Here is a 19,284-nt window from a genome sequence, read left to right as displayed (position 1 = left end):
ATAACTGCACCTTCATTGGTCACAACCTCCCTTTCAACAGTTGAAATCCATGATTCTGACTTTTTTTTTTTTTTTTTTTTTTTTTAAATGTGGACCATCTGCTTCCTCCCCCTCCCCCCCCCTTTATTTTTTTTTTTTAAACAAGGTCAATTTAATACAGATGTCAACTAAGCAGTGAATGCACTGGAGGGTTTTGTTTTTTTTTTTTTTGGGGGGGGGGAAGCCTAATAAATATATTCGGTATTTACACAGTGCACCCATTTATTACCTGCAGTTCAATTGGATACCACTGTCTCATAACCCAGCAGTCTGAATGTCCAGTGGCTGCACCACATCCAGATCAACTCAGCCTGTACCACTCGTCACAAGCCATCCTCAGTGAAATGACACGTTCTGATTTTTCCTCCATCGCCACACATGGGTACATACTATTTCAGTCTTCTCTTTAATGCTATTAGGCCACTCTTTTCCATCTCACACTCAGGATCCACAAACAAATTCTTAAACAAGAATAAGCTCTTTCTGTTTAAATACGTGGGCAAATAGTGTTGAAGAGATATTTTACTCCTAAACGAAGAGAAACTTGTGCATGGGTCTGTACTGGCGACAGAGACCCTGTGCTCACCCCTGTGGAAAACTTGATCACGTTTAACAATACAGCAAAAGAAGCCCACTGATACAGAATTGGATGCAATCCACAAGGAGAACGTAAGGGCCTGTTTCACCTTCGCATTTGGAAACTGCATGAAAAAGGGAGCTGTGTTTCTTCAGTGTACGGTGGTTGAATTTAGAAGTGTCTGGGAATCTCCACACCAAAGCCCACAACAGCCCCAGCTCTTGGACTTCTCTCCAGCTGGAGGAAAAGGCTGTTGTCACACACCGAAGACATCCGAATTGTGCCGCCGAGCTCTGCCGCACCCCAGCCCTGTGCAGCCGCGCTCATTTGCTGCGGCCAGCTATGGCTACGGAGGGCTTACAGAGCTATCGAAGTCTCTGTCCTAGGGATAGGCCACAGCCTAGGACAGAGCCCGAGGACTGAGCTTTAGCAAAGACTGCATTTAGATTGCATCCAATCCTCACCTGAATGTCTATGGCACAAAGTCCAAGTCCAAGTGCAATTCTTCACTGAAAAGCTCAGAAGTACACGTAACAGGCAGCAACAACAGGCAGTTTGGCACCAGAATGGCTAGCCTGAATGCAATCAAGGCCCCGCTTTTGAAAATTAAGCCAAGAAATTGAATGTTTTCCTACTAAAATCCTGGCACTTAAATACAGACTTAGTTACCTAACTTCAAAACAGGAGAGTTCCTGAAAGAAGCCAGGGGAGGGAACAACGGGGGAACACATCAACACTTAAAAAATACGAACAGTACCAAATTGTGGTGTGATGACTTAAGATTTGTTCTCTGTGGTCTCTTGCACTTTGGCAGCAGTCATCTGAAACTGTGGCATGTATGGCACAGTGGCTTTGTACTTGAGGCTACTTTTGATAAATGCATTTAAATTAGGAGATGCACTCTGAAGAAAACCTGTATCTTTGAGCAGATCAGTTGTACGAAACTGACACACGACTCCCGAACTTTCTGTTAAAAAAATGTCATTTTCTGTTTTTTCAAAAGATGTTATCCCTAGGTAATACAGGCTCCGCTCAGGACTGTCTCCATCTGTGAAAGGATCATCCTGGTCTGAAGGCTCTGAAAATCCCTCTGAAGAAATAAGGGAAAGAGAGAGAGTCTTGCTGGGCTGACTGCCATGTTCATCAGGTAATATCAGAAATGCCTGATTTCCCATCTCCCAAGAACTACTTGAGAAGGCACCTGTAACTAAGGAATCTTCAGCTAAGAAGCATCTATCAAAGGAACTGCTTAGATTCTTTTTCTGTTTGTAAAGCTCACTTGATTTGGAGTTACTGATAATAGTAGCATATTTAACATTGGACTGCCGTGTAATTGCTCCACTGACTTTGTCATCATGGGCACTCTCAGAGAAGCTGTTACTATTGAAATGGCTGCTAGAACAAGCAGAGTCATGTTCAGAGTCTTGATTCTTTGTAAACATTGAATCAATTACTAAAAAACCTTGTGTGTCTTCTTTTTTCAATGCTTTAGTAACACTGATGTCTTCCAGCACTATTTCTGGTTCCAGAAGAAGAGGCTCAAATGACATTGCTTCAGGGTGCTTGACAAAAAGATGCTCTAAAGTTTCAGGCTAGAAGAAAAGATATATTTTAATGCTCATCATCAGTATGAAGCTACTGATTTTAAGAATCACAGACAAAAAAAATCCATTGTTTTAACGAAGAGCATATATTTGAAAAAATTACCTAAAGCACGTGTGTGTGCGCGCGCGTGTGTGTGCGTGTCTGTGCGCGTCTGTGTAAAGTGAGTGAAGAGTGAGGCAAAAGAAAGCAAGAACCTCTTTGTGCATCAAGGGCTGCAAAGCAAGCATTCTGTGAAGTGCTCAACACTCCAGCCAAGAAAGCATCATTTAAGCTGAAACAAAAGCAGCTGACTGGTCCCATTCATTTCAACATTAATAAACATGCACGTATTGTTAAAAACACATGTAAGTGCTTTGCAAGACAAAGGTCTCATACCCTTAGATTTGTTTGGCATTTTATTCAGATTATATAAGTCTAAATCGTTTACACATCAACTAAAATGACCTTCCCTGTTAGGATTACGTTATTTAGGGTGAAATTCAGCCATAGCATTTTTAGCGTATTTCCATCTGAATAATGGCTCTATGTCTGAGCTGCATGAACAGAAACACACATTTATGTAGGAGAAAAGTACTCTTTACCATATCCCTAGTATATATGCTTGTAAAATATACAACAGCATGAACTGACAGCAAACTGGAACTCCTAGCTACAGAGAAAAAATTCACTTGAAAAACATACTGCCTAATGAATTCAAGACACATTTAAACAGATAAAAACACAGATCTTGTGTATATTAGGAAACCATATTTTACAGCAGGAAAGCTGCCAAAACAACTAAGAACATGTCAAAATACTTAAAACTAGTATACAATTACAGAAAAGAGGATCCTAACTTACCTATCTTAGGCTACTACTTTTAGTCTAGGCTAGCTACCAGTAATGTCTATGGCCCTCACGCGGCAAAGCTTGCAAGCAGGTTTCTAGCTTCTTTGGGACTTGCCCCACACAAGTCCATCACCCTCCCAAACTGAAGCTAACTGGTACATTGGAATCTCTCCTGGTCTTTGAAATAACGTGAATAGCCACATATAAAATTAACCAGATACTGAAATGAGCTGTGGACAGCTACTGTGCTATATAGAGCAAGCCATAATAATAATAATTTATATTGCCCAATGAAAGCTTCTTCCTCTATGACAGGTTAGCTATGAATTCACACAGGAACAGAGGCCATTACTGTGACAAAGCAGACTAGCAGTCTACTCAGTGTATATTACCCACACCGGCATTTTCAAGAGGAAGACATACAGCAGGCAGCCTAGGAATAACCAAAAAATGTGTGTTTCCTCCTGACACGCCTATCCTCCTAAACTGGCAGCTGACTTATCTGAAGCTGGCACCTGAATAGAGATGCATTATGTTCCTTCTAAAACTGCTTGCTTCCTCACCCCAACCTCCACCATCGGCTCTTATAAACGCATATGGTTGCCACAGAAAACGTATCAATAATATTGCCTGCAAAGATTAAATACATCCCCTTTGAAACCAGGTATGTTGCGCTTGGCAAAGGCCATCTGCCAAATCAGACACATCACTTATTAAAACATATTTAATATTTAATCAAATACAATGCATAATCCAATCTCCTGAGAAAAACTACACCATATCAATAATTACGGAGTATACTGCGTGAATACACTGTAAATATTTCTACAATATATGGTATAATTTGGGCACAAATTTTGTTTAATAACAGGCAAAGTAGTTCCATAAAATCCAGGAGAGCAATCACAGCTTTAGGTCACCAGTTCCCAAATTCTGCTCGCCAGAGAAAACAAGATCCAAACACATAACGAATTTCAAGCAACATTACATTTCGCTCGCCTGTTCGATATATTTTGCTCTCCTGTTCAGCCTAGATTTCAACCCATATTTGCTCCATAAGCCCCGTCAGAAGGTCTCATAATCAGCAGACTACCTTGGAGCCGTCAGCCAGTTATCACTGCCCGAGACAGGTCAGAGTCAAAATTAATTTGCACTTAGTTGCTAAATGCAGAGATTTCAAAATGCATTATTGGCCTAATTCTCCCCAGATCAGATTGACTTGCATATACATTTAACTTTACATGCTGCAAATAACACCCCATGGACTTCAGTAGGGCAACTCAAATGTGCATGAATCTTGGCAGGATTGATATTAATTTCCTACAACATTAGGTCCTACAACTTAATTTTTTTTTCCCCACTACTTTATTGAGCAAATAGCAGGAATTTTCGTGATCCTGATGTTATGCATACATGCAAAAGCTTGTAGGACTGCTGCCTAGATGCAAGACTTGCCTTTTTTAGATTATAATTTTACCCTCTTGCTACTATGAGCAATACAATCATGATAAAATAATACTTTATAAATGCAATTCTGGAGTACCAAATACCAAATCTGCTATATTGAATATACAAATTACTGATCAGATGTTGACTCAAGGATTGACTATTAATAACCATCAAGACAAAACAGGAGTTCTACATAAAATGTCTTCACAAAGACATCAGACGTTTCCGGTAGGGATATACAGGATATTACCACTACGGAAAATTACCATACAAATGCTGTACACTGCTCTGTCTACTGGAAATCACATGCTCACATACAAAAGCAGAATCTGGCCCTAACCACACCGTTTCAAAAACGTGTTCTGGTCTTGGACGCTCACAGAGTGAGAGATGATCATGCTCATCTGAGGACAGGCACTAACTAACTGTGCCTTCAGTGCAATTAACATTAAGCAACATTTTTCAGTAAGATTAGTAGAACGTACCAAGGAGGCATGCTTTCTGCTGCATAACAAGCCGTCAAAAATCATGTCAAACTTCAATTTCTTTCATACTTGCATGCATCATTTCTTTTCCATCAATTATGGATTCAACAAGGCATATGAATATGGAGCAGTGTCACCAGGGTGTCAGCTTGGGCATGACTTTATTGCTAGTTAAAACTTCATCAACTTCAACAGACTTATTTCACTTCTACCAGTCGGTGAGGAGAACCGTGTCGAACATACCACATCCAACATGCAAATTTCATGCACCTTTGCAATGTGGGATAGTGAGGACTGTCAAGAGCTCCCTTTTCTACAGATGAACCGATTAAATAGACAAATACACAGGCTCCGGTGCAATTTATACTCCCACAATTAACAGCTATGTTCCAAAGAGTCCAGCCCTTTCCAGGATGCAGCCATGGAAGCAGAAATATCAGACTGGTCTGGGATTTAAGAAGCTGCACAAGGAAAAGGCCCTTAGCTTTCTAGACCAAGCCAGAGGCACAGGCTCACTGAAAGGACTCCCTCCATCCTCTGCTAACAACAGCTAATGTGACTGCTGCCACAAGGCTGCAAAATACCCACCCCTCACCCTGTCAAGACCATGGCTGCATTTTCCCCAGCAGAATAATTTCCAGGAGCTTCATTTAACATTTAAATGATACAGTGCTGTGCATCACAGGAATATTTTAGCACTTTAAAAAGCCACAAGAATCATAAGAAACAAATAAGATGGTATACTAAATGGGCATTACAGTAAGGAGAAACTGCCATAACACCACCAAAACCAGATTTTGCTTAGAGATTTCTGTCTTGTTTTTTCAAACACAGGCCAAATGTTAAGAGATTATTCAGACACCTACACTGATGTGGCTGCATGTTTAGATGATAACAAATGAAGAAGCCATGTAAATAACACGCACCTTGGGATTTTCAGGAAAAAGCAAACAAAAGCAACAAGGCACCACGCACACAGTTTCTGCATTCTCTGAATTACTGCTTCACCCAGATGCATGTAAACAGTTCAAAAGACCTCAATGGGACAATCATGTACTCTCGCAACTACAAGATTTGAGCTCCTTGATGTGCCTGGAGTTAGAGGAAACTCCCAAGCTAGTGCTCAAGTAGAACAAACAAATACTAAGAAGAAAAAAAAAAACACTAATAACAACAACAAACTCCCCCTTTCAAGTGAAGTCAATAACTGGGCAGGATCTTGCACTCAGCTGGATGCATCCCAAACCAGTCTGATGTCTCTGCTTCCACGGCTGCATCCTGAGAAGGGCTAGGCTCTTTCAACTCCTTTTGAAGGCCAGGGCTTGAAAGGTTTCAGCCCTTTGCCAGTCACAGCCTTAGTCAGCAGGGCGGTAAGCAGAAGTTAAAACTCCGAATTCAAAGTGTTTCTGCCTATGCAAGTGACAAACTGTGTTCTGGTCTGTAATATGGCACTGGCTCTTAATTTTTGAAAGGGCATTTTAGATTTTTGACAGAGCTACTTCCAGGATTCATTATGTTTAAACAAATCAACATTGTATTGTATCTGTGCTTCCTGTCTTCTGAATATAAATAGAAAAATCTTCTAACAATTCTGTATAGGAAGCCTGGGAGCTGGCCCAATGGTTCAGCAGGCAGTGACCATGATTAGACTTCAAAGAATCTCCATTCTCTGTTTAAATGAAATGAAATAAAATAAAAGATGAGAAAAAAATCCTTCACTGGGAATGAAAATTAAATACCTGATAAATCTTCTGCCATTAGATGCTTTTCCTTTTAGAAGTAATAGGCCTAAATTTAGATTATTGTGTCAATGATTACAGTGTCATATTCTGGGACCAAATGAAATACGGTCTGCTGGTGCAAACCAGAGAGTCCAGGTAAAGGCTCTAATTTGTCATAGCTCTTCACATCACAGCTCCTGATCCACAAACCAAACAGAGGCAGTTTACCCCAGCAAACAATTTGGCCCTTGATACATGCAGGTGGCACTCACTGGTGTACACAAGCATTACACCTATGGAACACCTTCTGATGCTACCACTGGCTCTACTAACTGCCCTGAAATTTTAAACACCCCTTACTTATTCAAAAGGGATGTTGGTCTAAGGTCCTGTCCCGTTTCTGGGTATTAGTTTTCTACAGCTGAAAGAACTGCTACGTTGCTAACTTCAGAGGCTCCAAGTTGTTTTGTTCAGTAATTCAGGCAGGTTCTAGTCTAATCAATATGCAGAGTTCAGTATTGAGCAAACCAACAGTCAAACCCGTGGGGTGGTGGGAAGAAGCATCACCACGGAAATGCATACCTTTTGAAAATTAACTCCTTGTGCCCAGGAACAATTCTTGGGGTTTGGAACATCTTCCCAAAACAGCTTCTTCATTCTGAAATATTAGGTAGATTCTGGAGTTGGTACTGTTCTCACATATTCTGTACTGCTGTTATTCACCTTTGCCATATAGAAGTACTTGCACTACAGCAGCAGTGTTACACCATAAGAGGATTGTGTGCAATTGCATTTTTCTAGAACACCATGACAAAAACAACCATTTTGGATAGACTATAGTTGGCCAAAATTCAGTAGAAAATAAAAATAAAGGAGCAGAATACCAGATAGCAGTTTCGCAAACTACAAAAGGCATAGGCAGTCTTTACTGAGTAAAGCCCTAACCCACCTAGGTGTTCACAAAGCTTAGAGGGATTTTTTTTTCAGTTGGCTTTTACTTCAGACCTGAGTTTGTGGCAGCAATTAAATCTGGTACTCAGAGTGTTTTACAAATTCAAAGCACCTGACATTTGTTAACTTGGCCATAACACTCTGCAAAAGTGAGGAGTATGTGGTACGGGCTAACACGGTACTTCCCAGCGAGAACAAAAGTAATCGTTCTCTTTACAGCAGGGACATCAGCTCTGAAAGGGCAATACTATCAGGCCTATCAAGCTATCAAGTCTGTGCACCCAAGACACTTTAATTCTTGGTGCAACATTCCCTAGAGTCTGTTGCTTTTCAGTACAATACATCTCAAAAAAATAAGTGATAAAAATAGTTTCTAGCTTTCCCCAGAGACCCTGTCCACCAGTGCAGCAGGCAGACAACGTCTAAGCTGCATCACCTGCTTCTAAAGACGTTCTGTGAGTTTTACATGACAATGAACAGCCTACCTTTGGTGCGAAATCACCAGTGCTCCAAGCAATAAAACCGAGGTCGAAATAACTACTGGCAGAACCACATAGAGGCTGGCATTATTCCGATTTTCATATCCATCTAGAAATAAAAGAAATTCATGGAATAATGCAGTAAGACAATTTATCTGCGAATAGTTTGCAATAGGGAAAAATAAACACATACAGAGAAACTGCGTTTTTGTAGAAACAGTGTTAACACAAGTTAATCGAGTAAATTTTTTTTTCTTTTTCCCCCCACATGAAGGAACCTGTATCTTGAGAATAAATGTACAAAAGGGAAGGAATTATTCTAAATACTGAGGTGACCCCTCTGTCTCCGTGAGAGGTGCCCACTGTGCCCTTACCATTAGGGAGGGAAACCAGAGCACCCAAGACAAGAGAACAGTCCATAGTCAGAAAACAAAGAACCACAGGGATCTAGGACCTCAGTGATTAAGTTAGGTGTACGATTAGCGCTGTGCCTCACTCTACCAACCCCGCAAAATGATTCCAGACTAAATCAACTGTTTAATCTGCAATAATCATTTAAAGTTATATTACAATTACTTGATTACTGTCACCGTTTTCCGATAAGATACGGACTTTTTCCATATTTAGGTTTAACTTTTATTAACAAGCCCCTATTTCACAAATAACGAAAAAGATCCTATAAATTACCTTTGATAAACCGATCCGTAGCTCTGGATTTTCCAACTCCTCCAGCAAATACAGGGTACAGGCTGAACTGGTACTTCTCAATCAGAACAAAGTGATCTGAAAAGACGACATCAGCCTTCTGAATCAAAGATACTATCATACCATTAAATGACAGCCTCTACAGAGGCTCCGGTCAGGGTTCAGACAGCTCCCGGAGGGGGAATAATGAAAGTTATCTTTTATAAATGGTGCATTTTAATATCAGCAGATTAAAGCTATCAATCTGTATTGGATAATCTAGAATTATTTTCTCCTGGGATTAACACCTATATGAAACAATTGTAAAAACTGTGATATTAAAACCAAAATGCAAATGCAATGTACATATGAACTCAGATAATTAACCAGTATACTTAATATTCAAGAGCTAATTTTACTCTATTGTCATAAAATGAACATACACCCGCGTTTTACTCTTTGTCAAATTCTGAATAACAAAATACAAAACAGCATGCATACAGGGTACGAGGCACATGCTTTGCAAAGTCCTCCTCAGTTGCTGAGCAGGCAACTTAAAGATGCACACTTAAAATAAACTCACACAGATCGATTCAGTTACACTCTGAATAAAATAAAAGCAAGTAACAGGTCAGGCTCAGAGGTAGTACACCTCAGAGAAGTTTATCTAGAAATGAATGCCCTGTGGGGCATAAGCAAAGGCCACAAGACCTAAAAAGCATGGGACCAGCTTTTGGGGGTCTTAAAAAAAAGGGCAAGATCATTCAGCAATCCTATCTCAGTCTGGATTATTAATGCAACAGTAAGTCCTCTAATGATAATCAAGGATTGTTCCACTGGATCTTATCACAAAAAATGTGAGAAACGGGGAAAAAAAAGGAATCTGAAAACTCAGTAATGCTATAATTTCTATCCTGTAACAATTAACATAACACATGTTACATTTTCAAGTACAAACTCACCATAAATATAATACTTGTTAATATTTGGAGGAACTCGCACCCATTTCACGGGCTCTTCTTTGTTAAGGTTTTTCCATTCGATAACAAAAGACGTTATCACATGAACTTGAGGTGAAAGCGTCCAAGTCAAAACTACACAAGTGCTGTTCACAGGGTAAGCACTGAGTGACTGCACAGCATTCACTGACAGAACAAGGACAACAAACCGGCCGTGAATTACATGAGCTCAGACAGAGGTGAGATCAGAACTGGGTTAGCGGGAGAGGTGTGTACCGTAAACGACATGCACGTGAATGACTGCTACAGTTTCAGTGCTTTATCATTCATTTCTTTAATTTTTAGTCTTATGTATAATAAGGCTTGATCTTCAACACATTTTTTCTTTAAGCCAGCGTAAGCTTGGCTTGTACCAGCTAGCTCCAGACACGAAAGGGATCAAGTTTCTTACCATCAAACAAATATGCTGGTTCTGATGCGCACCTCCTGAGTTATCACTCCTTACCCAGGAAATTATCAACAACTGAACCAACTGAACAGCTAGTAAAACAGACATTAAGAGACTGTAAGCTAAATCCTATGAAACCTCTCCAGGTAATAAAACAGGATCAGAATCCAGGTGGACAAGTGTTTCTCATTACGTCTGCTACCAACTGCAGAGATTCCAGAATACTCTTCTCTTACGCACAGTATCAGAGAGAAGTTTACTGTTAAAATGCTTTTAAAATTAAATTACACAAGTGACGAATAAACTGCAGTAAGGTTTCCCACAGCATATGTTTGCATATGAATGTTACATGATTCATATTTGAAAAGCAATAGCCTTCGTTTTACTAATAAAACAGAGTTTAACTGAACCAATGAAGAGGCTACTTAGGAAGTAAAGCCAAACCTCTGAAAACTATTCGCTCTGGCAGCCTGTCAGGTGAGCAACGAGAGACGACCACATTTCATTTTGGAAACGAAACATTCCCTAGCAGGAATGTTGGGTGTTCCCAAGACAAAGTAGATGGGAGATCAGTTCTACAGGAAGATTTTATTTTATATTCTGTTAGTGGAGGGAAGATATCCCAGTTAAGGACAACTCTTTTCCCAACCCAAAGATCATTCCGATATTCATGGGATGGAAATTTCATTTTCAAATAGCTCTGTCGGTGAGACACAGAAGCCGTTTCCCATAAAGAGCTGAAGATATTATTGTAAAATATTTTCATCATTTAACAAAGGCAGTTTTATTACAAAGAAAGCTTTATCCGAAAGCATCACAAGAATTCCTTACATTTTCCACATCTCAGAATGATAACTAACTGGTATTCTTACCTGTGCTCATTTGCTGTGATAGAGTTAAATTAAAATTAATTGAAGAAACTCCAATTGAATTCATGGCTAAAACTGTAATTGTATGCGTGTGTTCAGTCCATGGAAATGAACAGGTAGTGCCATTATCAACATATTCTGACCACGTAGTGTTTTCTGATGTCTGATGCTTTATAACATATCGGCTCACACTGCACAATGAGTGATTCTTCATCAGTGGCTGCAGCAAACATTGGCATTAATTAATTTTCCAGTCTTTGATTTCAAAAAGAAACATTATTTGGGCAGAAGATGGCAGCTTTCCAGTTTTAAGAAAACATGACCCCAAAAAAGTTATTCAATAGATTGACTACTGTCCTTTTAGCAAAGACACTGCAGTCCATTTAAAAACTTAATTTCTTCTTCTCTCCGAAACCCCCACTTGCTTTCTCTCCAGTGCGTGCGTGCGTGTGTGTGTGTTGGGGGGGGGGGGGGGAAATCAAGGAAATACTACCTTTCCAACTCCTGCGGTAACTCATTATTTCATGTTAGTATTTTCCAGTATTAAAAAAACAGAACTCATGACCATTTTTCATATGGGATTGCTTGCACGCTTATTACTGTAGGGACAAACAGGAGTGACCGGTCACTGATGTACTTTCACCATACGTAAGCTTTTAATGTAGCTTTGCCCAGTTTACATGTAGTTGCAGTGGTGTATAGACAGCAGGCTAAGGCGTCAGGGCACATTCTGCTCATATATCTTGGTCAACAGAACTTGGCAGCTGAAGACTGCATCTTTCGTTCTAATTTTGTCATTGTTTTCATGCTGTTCTTTCTTCTGAACATTAGAACAAATGGCATTTTAAGTTTCTGTGTGTCTATTTCGCAGCATTTGTCTAACTAACTCTGAAAGCGTAGGCTTACGTGAACATGTAACACAGTATTGGCACTTTAGCTGTGTTAGTACCACTCACAACAGCAGGTCTGGTCCCTGTTTGTAAGCGGGCAAGTTTCCAGTCTGCCCAGAAACCTGAGCAGGCTTTTCTCATGTACTGGGGATTGTGAAGCTGCAGGAATAATCAGATAAACAAACAGAAGAGGGTATGTACCAAATGGCTGTGGTGCAGAGCCGCATGCAGTTCCACATGGCTTGCGGTGTATGCAACTGGACCTGAGCAAGAACAATTTAATCATATTCTCAGATGGACTTATTCTATGAAAGTCAGCCCACTAGCAAGCTCACGGGCCGGTCTTCTGAGGTCTGGAAACATGCCTGCTGCCAGTGAATGTCTGGGCTAAGCCCCACTGACCTCTCAACCATCCAGAGTAACCACACAGCAGTGGGAAGTTTTTGTCCTATTATATCATTATAACCTTGGTAATGATTAGGGAACAAAATCAACTTGATGGGTACCAGCTAGCTGTAGGAAAGATAGAGTATAAAAACGGAAGGGTGTGTGCATGAAGCAACAGAAGAAAGTAAAGGACAAGGAAGGCTGAGCGATTGGTGCGGTGTGAACCATCTCCCTGTTGTATCACAGCATTACGATCAACTTTCACCAGCAACCCCTGTCAGCCTCCAATATTAGCCGAGAAAGAGGCAATAACATGAAAGAAGTTGTATCCCAAGCATGTGGCATATAAGGTCTCATGAATACTGACTGCCCAAGTTTACCTCCCAGAGCAGTATGCGATCGTTCTGCTCCCATTTGAGGTAACTCTGCCAATGCTTTTGGATCACGCATCTCTCAAAGTGAGAGATGCATTACAGAAAGACCAAAATGTAGTTGTTCTCACCTTCCACAGAAGTGTAACATTCTTCTGCCTCCTTGCAGGATCTTCAACAATAATTCTCCAAAATTCAGGACCTTGTAGGGGAGCTGCAGGATTACACAGTTTTAAGAGACGAGCGTCACATCTCAGTCTGAAACTGGACAGACCTAGAACTATCAGCATACTGCAAAAGCATGTGTACCTTTGATATCTTTTACAACTGTATAGGCTGATCTGCTCCAATTGCTCCAGTAACCTAATCCATCTGGACCTCTGCAGCGGACCTGAACGACATACTCGACACAAAGTTTCTGTACTTTTATCACAGCTGATCTTGTTGGTGCATTTGAAATTTCATACAACTGGAAAAAAAAAGTCAAAATATTTAGAATAAGAATAAAAGATTCTTTAGGTATCTGTTACAATCAGCACTCCTGAAAACGAATCCTCATTGGATTCAATGGATTAAAAAGTGGCCTAATCAGTCATATTGCTTTACTAGATAATACAAATGCTTATGATTCCTCACATATAACAAATTCTACAAACACCAGCAAACTAACATGCTAAACACTGCAATAATTCACACTGTGATCTAGATTAAAAAGGGCAGTACCTCCCATGTAATTTCTTCCCTGTTCACAGCATACCGAATCTGAAATTTAAGATCATTGTTTGTAAATGCAGGGTTTGTCCAGCTCACATTCAGCAGCCCAACATTCCTGGTGATTTCTGCCTTAACATTGGAGGGAGGAAATGGCTTCACTAGAAAATTGAAATAAAAAAAAACAACAACAACAAACAACAAAAACACTTTAACATCTACATTGACATTTTCCATTAAACTATGATGATTTCCTCTAGCATGAGGGTGGCAGGTCATACTGCAGCCTCTGATACTCAGTGTAAAGCCGGACTATGACATAAAAATAACAATTCGCCAATCCAGGCTGGCTTGTCCATTCACTACAGACAAAAGTGTTGCTGATTGAGAAAGTAAAACGTTTATCTCATGGAAAATTCATCCCAATTTTAACCCAAAACAAAACAACCAAAAAAGTTAAAGTTGAAATATCAAAATGAACATTTCTTACGGAATGAATATTTTATTTTAAAAAAAGAAAGAAAAAAGAAAACCTATGGGGAAGTTTCAGTATGTTTCATTTTAATTTAAACCACTATAGCTTATACTGGTGCCAGCAGCTGGGGCCTCCTCTTGGACTCTGCTAGAGTGAGAAACAGCGAAAGACGTAGCCTAGAGCGCACCACTGTGGAAAGCGGAGGCACCGGTGGCCCAGAAAGGTAGCTCCTATAAAGGACAGTGACAGTGCAGGCTGATACAAAGATCAATGGAGAGAATAACTGAAATCTACATTTGACTAACAGGAAATTTCACCAAAACTGACCTTCTCCAGCAGACTGAACTGGAATATTGGAAAGTCCCAATTTGTTAACAAAGTAAAGTTAGAATAAATTTGTTTTGACTAATCATATGCAGAGGGGGACAGAAAACAAAAAAAAGAAAGAAATAAGCCTTAAATTGTGAGAGGAGCTAGAACAAACACATTTTGTTTTATTATGTTACAGAGCATCTTTCACCCACCGTAGGTCAGGTCTACTCACTTCTTTTTATTTAAAGTGATGACCTGAGTAAGTCGGACCTAAAATTCTGTGGGCTGGGTACAGCTGAAAGCCTGCACCTGCTAGCGCCCCTCACTGGGCAGCACTGCGTAAGGCCATCGCCCTTCCCCAAAAAGGCAAAGCCAACTTAACCTCTTATGCCCTGTGGAGCATAGGGGTGTCTGACACAGACTAACACCCCAGCTGCCGAGTGCCAGGTTCTTTCGGCAAATTGCCTAAGCAGGAAAAGGGCAGAATCCACCTCCTCTGCCTCCCTCCCCGCCAATGCCTCACGCCACCCTCCTTTCTTGAGGCCTAGGGTTGCCAATTAGTCTCTGATAATCAGGCAAACATTGCTTGCCAAAATAGTGCAAGCCACCCTCTTTGAATCAAACAGGAGCAACTGGAACGTGGTGGTCTCATTTACATATGCTTTCATACTAATTACAGTCATCAAGCACTTGAAGAAACTTTTTGTGGTCTAGCTAGAATATATAAGGAAACATCTATTACAAACACCAGCTAAAGCTGGGTGGAAAACAGTCATTTCCTCTTCATGAATGGATGTACAAAATTTTTTTGCAGAAGATATATGAAGCCCAAGCTGCAATATTTTCTTTCCACTTACGCTCACGCTTGCGTCCAGTAAAATATCTACACGGTCCAATGAATGCTGTAGGCCATGGACCAGAAAATAAGACTTGCTTTGCACATTTTGCAGTGTCTGAAAACCCTCAAACACTGCTTTTGCTGTTGACTTTTATAAAAATTTAAGTAAATGCTTTAAATGTTGCAAAAGAAATTTTGCAAAAGCATGCAAGCACATGAACTGTTCCCACGAATTTAAAAAAAGAGGATGCAAAGTAACGCATATAGTGCTGCATCAAAACATAAATGTAACACCTAATTAAAGACTTACGAAAAATCAGATAATCAAGAATTTTAAGAAAAAGAGATAAAGACACGCATTTAAATACAATGCTTCCATTTTCTGCAGATGTTTTTGCAAAAGAACCAAGAGGGTAAACATGCAAAATGGAGGTTTCGTTTTATAGGTACTAGCTGTAGTTACAGTCTGGTCCCGTGCCAAGCAAAACGTATGCAAAGATTGCTTAATCCAATGCTTTTCAGAAGACAACACTGAAGCTCCAACATTTTTACGTTATTTCCACAATCTGTTTTATTCAAAAGACTGAAGAAGTACTTTATGTATACTAGAAGAAAACAATGAAATCCGAGGTCACAAGTGAAGAAAAACGTACAGAAATCTTGACCTACCTACATCTGCTGGAACTACACAAGTTGGTGCAGATTCAAGAGTTCCTAATAAGTGCTTAAATTCTATCCACATGGTATATCCAGATAAAAGAAAAATAGGTTGGAATGTGCACTCATAAGAACGATTCTTCTGTAAATGGCATTCTTTCACCTCTGATTTTGGAGGAGTACTTGGGAATTCAGAACAATAAATTTTGCTCCTTAAGAGAGAGAAAAACATTCAGTTAATACTTGTCAATAATAAGCTGTTCATGTTACCAGTAAAATAGAACTTAGAAGTAAATAAATAAAATGGCATCACTTGACCCAGATGATCCTTTCTGGCAATTATCTGGAGAGACCCTCAACTTGAGTCTTCGCTGAACAGACAGATAACACTGTAATGTTACTCTTTAAAGCTCTGGTTCTTAACTTAAGTAAAGCAGGACATGGAAGGCTCTCCCCACTGCAAAATCTTTTGCTAAAAGACTACAACGGGAAGAAACAAGTAAGAAAAGAGCAGACATCTCCAGACACTGGTAAGTCAGTCACGTTATTTCAACGGTACATATGAGTGATAAACACAGCAAGTCAGAACTCCAGCCAGCGTGAGTGAGTACAAAACACTGATCTACACCAGCCGAGAATATCACTTAGAACACTAACTGGCATCCAGAGGAAAGCAGCTGCATGGCCCAATCAGACGTTCCCAGTTAAGTCTCCAGGAGACTGAAATCTCATTTAAAAAAAAAAAAAAAAAATCAATGCTGGATAGTGGTATTAAAATCCCACACGGAGTCTGTACTACATCTGGCAACAGAAGAGAGGAGACCTGGACTCTGGACAAAACAGTGGTGGGCAAACTGCGGCATCTTACTGGTGATGAAAAGGAGAAATTTTTCAAATTTCTCCTAAGCTTGAAGTTTGCATTCAGGCCTGCACAGCTCAGACTTCTGCTCAGTGTGGCCAGATAGCGTATTAGTTATTCAGTCCGACCACAGAAATCAGACTTAGCTGAAACTCTCCTCTTAATGTCAACACAGTTAATACTGATTAAACTGTTGCCCTGCGCTTTGAAGATTTAGTTTAGCATTCTCTGTTTTTACAGCATGGTAATTTCTGTTCTTTTATTATTGGCAGCATTAACTGTAGAGGAAGATGCCAGCCAAAACAAACGTCGACAGGCAAAGCTATTATACCACATCAGTGTACAGCATGGGATTACATCTGCAAAATGTAATTGCATCAATAACTAAGAAGAATAGCTGTGTGCTCCGGGAAAACCTGGTATGTCTGATGTTGAAACAACAGATTTAACTTTTAACTTTCATCCTAAGGACTTGCCCATGTCTAAACAGACACTGGCAACTCCAACATATTTATACTATCCCCTTACAATCAGCCTGGGCAATTAACAGACATGATCATTTCATTTGGTTTCAGGCTTGGAGCGTTCAGGTTCATTTTGCATTTTTGTTCCCAATGTGCAATAGACTGTTATGCAAATGATACTGGCATTTTCATAATTATACATTTTTAAAGTCTAATACTGCAACTACTCAATAATCTTTACATTCACACAGTCCCCCATGATTTTTATTTTTCGTTCTTTCAGACCATAATAAACAAAATGAAAAAAATCCAAAGATCTCAATAAATACTAGCTAAATATTAGCGCCTGGCAACCATTTACAGTCTGTATTACAGTCTGTGTTTGATCTAGCAGGAATACTGCAATAAATTTATAGACTATCACCTGGTATTAGAAAATAACATTTTTAGCTAAACCTGAACAGGGAAAAAGCAGCAGCAAAACACACAGCAAGAGCAGCAAGGTGTTTATTTCAAGCTCTTTACACAGCAGTACATTCATTATTTTCACATGTGTGAAAAGAGGGAAAACAAAACCTACCTTGGCAGTCAGCTAGTCGCTAATCTTACCCTAGAGGTCTCTAGGCTGAAATCTCAAGCGTTCTAGCTGTTCCTCAAGTCCACAAAAGCCTGAGGAAATAGTAATCTTGGTACTGTTCAGAACTTAAATCAATTGCCATTTGAGAAGGCAGCGAGCGTAGCTTTCTAAATTGTGTCGTTACAGAATCGAGCCCTCAGAACTCATTTAATCTTGTTTGCCAAAACACTCTTGCATACCCAGTCCAGCAGGGCAATAAAATGGAAGATTTTTTTTGCTCAGGAGGGGTTGTCTTTCTCCATATATTATTAAGTCAGAGGGATTTTTTGTTTTGTTTTGTGGCAAAACAATACTGTCACAGGCATTATTTGTGCACACAAATGAAGATGAGGATGAGCATACCACTGATTACTACATCTGCCTCCAAACCCCACCCCAATTTTCCTGCTTTGTCCAAATTAAAGCTCCAAGGACCTGAGGAGGAAACTGTAGACATTATAAAAACTGCTTCATTAATGTATGGGAGAGGGAAAAGAAAAAAAAAAGTTAACTGCAGAGTAGCACAGATGCCTGAAAATAAAGAATTAGCCGTAACGTTAAGGCACTTACAGAACACTGTCCTAACTTGAGGTGAAACAGCTTTCTCTTTGGAGAGTAGGAAACTTCTTTCCAGCTTGTTTTTAAGTGACCCAAGAATGCAAGGTAGTTGAAGGACTGGGAAGGCTCAGAAAAAGAGAAGATCTCAACAGGACTCCCAGTTCTGGAGTATATATTTGTTCAATTATTTCTACAAAAAGGCAACAATCTGCCATCCGTTATGTCAGACTAGTTTGGAAAGATTCCATTGACGCTTACGGCTTTTTCACTGTCATAACATCATTGGAATTTCGTCCTAACTTTCGAATTTCTTTCTATTCAATCATCTGAAGACGAGCTGGGCCAAACTATCGGGGGGGGGGGGGGGGGGGCGGAATCACAGAACCCCAGAACGACCGAGGTTGGAAGGCACCTCTGGAGATCATCTAGCCCAAAACCCTGCTCAAGCAGGGTCACCTAGCAGAGGTTGCCCAGGACCCTGTCCAGATGGCTTCTGAGTATCTCCAAGGATGGAGACTACACAAATTAGACAATGAAAATGAGAATTTGCTCTAGGCACCAAAGCTGCTACCTCCATGAAGCAATACTGTCTTTATGAGCCAAGATTTTCTCCTTATAAGTGAGATTATTTTCATCTGGAATGTACTAAATTCTGCCACTGTAGGTAAATACACTACCTGCATGTAGAGAAAAGATATAGAATTCTAGAAAAATTGAGACCTATTGAAGCCTCCATTCGAACCTCAAGTCTTACCATCTACTCAAAGGGGGGGGGGGAGGGGGAGGGTGTTAAATTCAGAGTTGGATCAAGTTACCCAGGGTCTTGTGCAACTGAGATCTGAAAATTTCCAAGGACAGATTTCACAACCTTTCTGGGCCGCTGTTCCCCTGCTTAGCAACTCTCACTGCGAACAATTTTTCCCTCGTTTCTTTACGATTTGCAAATATGAGCAACTAGAAGAATTTTCATACCTAATACAAGCAAACACACCTACTTGAAGAGCCAAAAAGACTGACATCCACTCATACAGTTAAAGCAGAAAGGGAGACTG

At 40.1% G+C, this 19,284-nt stretch overlaps 1 protein-coding gene across 3 annotated transcripts in view; it reads right to left on the bottom strand.

Annotated features, from left to right (window-relative positions):
- Positions 1-221: 221 nt before the first annotated feature.
- The window catches only part of LEPR (leptin receptor), a 43,344-nt gene continuing 24,281 nt past the window's right edge, over positions 222-19,284 (bottom strand). For 2 of the 3 annotated variants that reach the window (XM_068953463.1, XM_068953464.1), the window contains exons 11-20: positions 15,748-15,947; positions 13,466-13,614; positions 13,052-13,211; positions 12,874-12,956; positions 11,098-11,314; positions 9,781-9,963; positions 8,822-8,917; positions 8,141-8,243; positions 7,287-7,362; positions 222-2,208 (exon numbers count right to left, since the gene is read on the bottom strand). In XM_068953463.1, coding sequence (XP_068809564.1) covers positions 1,393-2,208; positions 7,287-7,362; positions 8,141-8,243; positions 8,822-8,917; positions 9,781-9,963; positions 11,098-11,314; positions 12,874-12,956; positions 13,052-13,211; positions 13,466-13,614; positions 15,748-15,947 — 2,083 coding nt within the window. In that variant the 3' untranslated portion in view covers positions 222-1,392. Of the gene's footprint in view, positions 2,209-3,759; positions 6,653-7,286; positions 7,363-8,140; positions 8,244-8,821; positions 8,918-9,780; positions 9,964-11,097; positions 11,315-12,873; positions 12,957-13,051; positions 13,212-13,465; positions 13,615-15,747; positions 15,948-19,284 lie in introns of those variants that run through there. The other variant, XM_068953465.1, reaches the window with a different exon arrangement.

Source organism: Struthio camelus, chromosome 8 (assembly GCF_040807025.1).
Source record: "Struthio camelus isolate bStrCam1 chromosome 8, bStrCam1.hap1, whole genome shotgun sequence".
Classification (NCBI taxonomy): Eukaryota; Metazoa; Chordata; class Aves; order Struthioniformes; family Struthionidae; genus Struthio; species Struthio camelus.
Note: the sequence above shows the minus strand (reverse complement) of the source record. Positions and strands in the feature narration are given on the sequence as shown.